This window comes from Talpa europaea (assembly GCF_964194135.1).
Source record: "Talpa europaea genome assembly, chromosome: 2".
In the NCBI taxonomy this organism is placed as follows: domain Eukaryota; kingdom Metazoa; phylum Chordata; class Mammalia; order Eulipotyphla; family Talpidae; genus Talpa; species Talpa europaea.
Window position 1 is genome coordinate 150,115,211 of NC_140068.1, and position 6,484 is coordinate 150,121,694.

At 46.7% G+C, this 6,484-nt stretch overlaps 1 protein-coding gene across 1 annotated transcript; it reads right to left on the bottom strand.

Moving 5' to 3' along the window:
* FAM8A1 (family with sequence similarity 8 member A1) lies at positions 1-5,989 on the bottom strand (the record flags this gene model as incomplete). The annotated part of the gene is made up of 5 exons (XM_084228935.1): positions 1-145; positions 1,606-1,745; positions 2,199-2,322; positions 3,800-3,920; positions 5,332-5,989. The coding sequence occupies 5 exons, from the start codon at positions 5,987-5,989 to the stop codon at positions 1-3; spliced, it is 1,188 nt and encodes a 395-aa protein (XP_084085061.1).
* Positions 5,990-6,484: the final 495 nt, after the last annotated feature.

The following is a 6,484-nucleotide window of genomic DNA, read 5'->3' on the forward strand; positions in this document are numbered from 1 at the left end:
TCATCTGACCCCATTCCTTTTTACCACGATGGTTCCTGCTACAATGTCATACGCTGTTCGATTATGCTGAAAAAACAGCAGTGTGATGAAAGCAGGGAAAAAAGAAGCAATAGAAAAGTTCTTGATCAAAGCTCGTATAGTAGATCTAAAAAAATTAAAGCAAAAAAAAAAAGAGGTAAGTTGTGTATCAATCACAAAGTGATTAATATTATTCTATCAAGTTTAAAACAAGTATTTAAAACATTTATAGTGTAGTTGATTTCCTTTGATATCTGAATACTTTCAAGTAACATTGTATTATGAACAAACCACCAGGGTTACTTCTGAAGACTTCATCAACGTAAGACAGAATGTTTACATGAAAAGCAGTAATATATTTAAAATGTGAAGTAGATATCTTACACTGTGAGCTAAAGATTTATAAAATTTTCTAGTATTTTGCCAGAAGAACTATTCCCTTTACTTACCTTTTCTAAATAGTCACTTATTACTGTGCATTTTAGCAGCCTAAAAGCTGAGTGCTCACTGCAGCCCCATTTTCTACCCTCTATGAAGTACTCATATTTGAAATTACTTGGTATTCTTTTATCAGTTCTCTTCTTTCTTTGTGAGATCCTGTGATTATGGAAAGCTTTAAGAAGCTTTTAGCAATAGCTCAGAATGGAGAATTATCCTACTTTCATATTAGATTTCCATCTTTCATTTTATTGAAAAGCAAAGTGGCAAAACATGAGCTAGGAATTCATTCAGACTAGTTGGCTTCAGATCTATTTTGCACGTATAAAAAGGAGATAATAGTACCTATCTTATAAAGTGAGGATTAAGTGAGTAATACACAAGCAATATTCTTGAAAGTGCTTGGCATATAAGAGGTGCTCAATAAACACTATAGTCATTTTGACTCTAATTAAAAGTAGTAGCCAGAATGATCATAACCATAAAGGAAATTTTGAGTATGTCAGCAAAATCAAGACTTATTTTAGAGTCTCTTGTTCATATTTCTTTATATAACAATCCAGCTCTGAATCATTCTGGCAGCAATTCCAGCCAGTATCTTGTTTTGCTCAACAGATCATCTCCTACTTATCTTTACAGATTTCATTATCACTATTTGTACCTTCTCCCGGAGCCAGATGCTAAAAGCTAGCCATGAGTACCAGGAGTACTACACACACTATCACTTTAGAGCTGGATCAGAATGCACGCATACATTGCTCTCAAATCTCATACTGCCCTTTCAAGATAGGATAACGACAGGGATTATCAAATGGAAGCGCAAGGTAGATCAGTAACTAAAAGGACTATCCACAGATCTAGAGAATAAAGCTAGACACGGATATTATAGTTATCTATATCATCAACACTCAAATCATCCTCTTACTATGGTGACTTCATAGATTTCATAAAATGATTCTTAAAAATGTATAATGAAGAGAGATCTACAGTCATAGCTGAAAAATATGGATATGCTTTGTTTTAAACCTGAAAAAATATGGCTATTATATGCCACAAAGAAAAGAAAAATACCTGCATCATAAAAATAATTTATGAATTACACTTGTTTTTAAATTATTTTCAGAAGTATCCAGTTGGCTAAGAACTTACGTTGTAATGCTAACATTTGAAGAAGGAATCACTAAAACCCGACTTGGTGCAATCAGCACTGATGTATCACATGTCACAACTCGAAGCCCTAGCAGGAACTTCCCTGGGGTGGCTCCACCAGCTCCCCAAATGCAAATTATCTAAAAAAAGAAGGGTAATTAAAAAAAATAATTTACTGGCTCAACAATAGCAATTTTAAAGGTAAAATTTCATGTCGTGTTATTTATGTTTCAAAATTTTGAAGTTGGAACAATTTCACAGACTACTCAAAGGTTACCCTTTTATGACACATTTCTGAAAGTCTCCAACATCTTCAATACCACAAGGTGCCTACTATATAGTTCTCTATGGCCCATATGTATTTTTGAGCAAGATTCTCCTATGGTAAAATACATTTCAAGTTCCACAACCAACTTACAAGTATGTATTTGGGCCATAAGACTGAAATATGTTACAAGGAAATTATACAATGTCTCCATTCTGAGAATTGTTTCAACTTGAAAAGTATGATAATTTCCATCACTTTTTTATTCTAGGACTGAATCTGAAATTAGAATGTTAAATATTAATGTTTGTTTTAATTAACAACTTACCTCATAGAAACAAACTAGTAATCTGTATATAAGAGCCACAACCATCATTTTCTGCAAGTCTTCCATTGATGTGTCTTCATCTATTTCTTCTATTATATAATGCATAGCAAATTTAGAGATATCCCTACACAAAATAATAGTTTTGTGTTATAAAGATATAGCTATCAGAGCAGTTACATTGATTTTTTTCCCCCAACAGTGTTGTCATAAACTAAAATTGAAATGCTAAACTATCTTTGGTTTCTAACAATTTAGTTTCAGAAAATACTCATTGGCTTATTCAACAAATAAGCATTACTACCACAAGCATACACTGTACTACCTCTGGAGAGATGATGGTGAGTGACTTCCATGTGGCCTCTATCAGGAAAATGCCACGAGTACTATATAGGAAATCATAAAGTACTGGGAAAACATAGGCCAGGTACACTTAGATTTCCCAGAAACGACATTGATGCTGAGCTCTGAGGATGAAGACAAGAGAATCAGACTAAGAAGGGGGAAGGAAGTTCCAGAGAGAGAGGGAATAACAGAGAAAATCTTGGAGCAAGAGTGTGATACAAGCTATAAACACTTGGTATGTCACCCATATTAAGAATAAGAGTTAACAATGATTAAAAAATAAGGGCATCTGTATACCATATGGATATGTTAAGACTATTCTGAAGACAAAGAAAAACCACGGAAGGGTTTTAAGGCAGGAGAAGGGCAGAATCAACTTATAATCTCTAGTTTTACATCAGAGACTGGGCTGAGACACAACAGGCTACTCAAGACAGAGGACTGAAAGAAGGCTACAGAGACAGACTATTGAGCTACTAGTTAGAATACTTTTGCTGCCAGCCAGGAAAGAGAGGACAGTAACCAGGAACTGGTGTGGGTTGAAGGCTATGCAGGAGATTGAACAGAAAGGAGTTGCCACTTGGTTGGATGTGGAAGGTAGGAGAGGGAGAAGAGAAAGGAAGGAATCACAGTAATGTTCAGACCCCTGGCAGGCGTCCTAAAATTTGACTACAAGAATTTATATGTTGACTCTGTCATGTATTCCTTTGTACCTCTGTGAATTCTGGCTTTAATTTCTTGTAATCCCACATTTCAATCTCTGTGAAATGGAGATGTTTACCTCTACTTCACAGTTGTGGTAAGAGTAAATCAGAATTTTTATAAAGAGGTGAGCTCAATGTCTAGTAAGTATAAGGTACTTAGCCAATGATAACTGCTATTATGATTATTACTCTGAAAGAATTATAAATGTCTCACTTTGTAGTTGATTTGGGAAATGCCTGATAGCAAAAGCAATCCCATTTGGAAATGCCATCTAGGTAGCTTATTAATGTTCATCTACCAAAAGCTCCTTATGCCGTTGTGTTCGGATTTCAAGAGAAGTTTGTCCCCAGCCTAAGAAAATAGCTGAATAAAATCAAACCAGGTCTGAAGACTTCTTTTACCCTCTTTCGAGAGCTGAAATAACCACAGATCTTGCAGAATTTAATGTGTTTTTTTTGGTCTTTTGTAAGTGTCGAAACCCTGTCAGATTATACAGTCACTTGTAGGACTGAGCAAAACAAGATCTCTCATTTCTGCAAATGGGTTTAACTTACTTTATTCCACTGAGGTGCATAATACTTAAGACAATGGTTGCTTTTATAAAGAAGAGAATAAAGAAATCCACCATCTCTGCCATAAATCTATGCGCCAAGGATGGAATAACATACTCTCTGCCTGTAAATTTAAAAAAAAAAAAAAAGGTTAGGAAAATCCATTGATTCACATAAGCCTTAGAATGCAAAGTAGGTAATAAACAGAGAACATAAAGTCAAGGTACACACCCAGCTAATAAAATTTTTTCTAACCTTGCAACAATTATTGGTATCGACTTCATCAACAGTACATGCTAATAACAGCAGCACTATTCTACTACTTACTGAGCAGTTTAAAGTCTGCTTTCAGGGGGCCTCCCTGGCAGCCTAGGGGTTAAGTCTCAGCGCTCTTAACAGGAAAGCCTGTGTTGGATTCATGGTCAGGGAGCTGACCCACTTGGCACTGCAGGCCTCTCCTGTCTCACCTGCTGCTCCCTAAAGCAGTGTATTTCAGTAGATCCGACCTGCTCTGCTCCCCACTGTCTGTCAAGTCCTCTGGCACCTCACATCTCTGGCCTACACCCCAGTTCTTCTATGCAAAAATAAATTTAAAAAACTAAAGTCCGCTTTCACCCCTTTAATGTTTAAACATGATCTCACACAAATTTAAGGTACTCAATACATTTCACTAGGGACTCAAGTGAGAATCTAGGGATTGCAATTCCATGACACAAAATTAAACTTTTTTTTTTTTTTTTAGTAAAAATCAAGGTGAAGTATAGACAACGAGTATATAGGAAACCCCTGTGTTCCTCACAGCACCCTTTAGTCATTTAGCTTTCCAACAGCTACAATGATTAGCAATCTGCCTCAACTCTGACCGGGATAAAATTCGGGCAGTAACTAGTTCTTGTTCCACCCAGCTGTGGCTGCACAAGATAAAGAGTTTAAATACTAATCTAAAAGGCGTAACTAATTCCAAGGGCCGTCATGTCCGTGGGGAGGTAAACAACGCGCCCGACCACGGAGCCGGGGAGAGGCGCGCAGCTCCGTCTGGCCTCCCGCCACCGCCTCGGACATTCACCAGCTCGCGCCTCGGACCTGCAGCCCGTAAGTAATTATTATACTAATCACACACATCCCGTCCCGCGGCCGCGGGCTCGGACGCCACGCCACACGGCGACCCTGGGTCTGCATTAATTCCAGCACGTCCCGCCACCCGGGCCCCAATGGGTTTGCCACCCGAGAACCCAGCTCCGGGCCTCCCTTTCTGGGGCGCGGGGCTCAAGAGGGTGAGCAAAGCTGCACTGACTCGTGGGAACGGCGAGTGCCGGCAGCAAGCGTCTCCAGTCGGGGGGCAGCACACTTGGGGCCCCTCGCGCCTGGGGAGCCAGCGGGGGCGCGCGCAGAACCGGCGAGCAGCGGCAGGCACACTCGCGAAGGCGCGCCGGCTCCCCGTCCCCAGCCTGGGGGGGGGGGTCGGCTCCCCCCGGGGGGGTTCCCGGGGTGGGGGGGTCCCCCAGCTCGGCGCAGCCCCGCCGTGGCGCGCTCACCTGCCTGGCGCCCGGTCTCGCTCGGGGTGCGCGAAGGGGCGGCGGCGGCCGCGCGGGACCCCGGGGCGGCGCGGCCGGAGCCCTGCGCGTGGGGCGCCCGGGGGGCCTGGCCCGCGACGGCGGCGGGGCCGGGGGGCGCCCCCGGGCCGGGCGCGGCGGCCGCGGCGCTGAGGAAGTAGAAGGGGCTGTAGTAGGCCAGCGCGGGGGGCGGCGCGGCGGGCGGGGGCGCGGCGGGGCCGGGCGCGGGCGGCGCGCCGCAGTAGGCGGGGAGCGCGGCCAGGCCGCTGTGCCAGGTGAGGTAGCCGCAGTAGGACTGCCACAGCCACTCGTGCACCTGGCGGGAGTACTCGCGGGCGCTCAGGCGCGCCGGCCGCTCCCGCGGCGCCTCGGGGCCCTCGCGCGCCGCCGGCTCCTGCGGCCCCGCGCCCGCCTCCCCGCGCCTCCCCGCCTCGCGCGGCGGCGCCGAGTCCGAGTCCTCGGCGGCCGCGAGGCCCGGGGCGGGGGGCCGGCCCGGGGCCTGGGGTTCGCTCGGCGGCCCGTCCCGGGGGCGCGGGGCGGCGGCGGGCGCGCCCCTCAGGGAGGGGACGGGCGGGGCGTCCCTTCCGCCGTCGTCCTGTCCGGGAGGGAGGCCCCGGGCTTCCTCCGGCCCCTCCGCCATCGTCGCCTCAGCAGCAGCCGCGGCCGCCCTGTCACCGCGGCGGCGTCTCCCTCCCCCGCGGGCCCCGCCCCAACGGCCCGTCGCGCCGCCGCCGCAGGCGCTGCGTCACAATGCGCCGCCGGAAGCGGAAGCCCCGCCCGCGCGACGTCACCCGCCGCCGCCGCCGCCGCGAGGGGGGGGGGAGGCGGAAGTGTGGCCCGGCAGGGTTGCCCCGGGGGGGAGCACAGAGCCGAGTCCTGCAGTTTTGGGGGTGCTAGGGGTACGGGTAGGATAGCGGGCAGAGCAGACCGGGGTAAAGGAGGAGCCTGGAGCCCTCAGTGGCTTTCTCAGACCTTTATTGAGCTTTACATGGAGTGTGGCAAACAGGTACAGGACAGGCAGGGGTGCCGGGGGTCAGGAGGCTGGCAGGCCCCCAAGCCCCCCACACGTCTTCACTCTGGGCTGCTCGCTCTCTCTCTTCTGGCTTGCTTTCTCCTGTTCTTTCTCCTGCTTCTG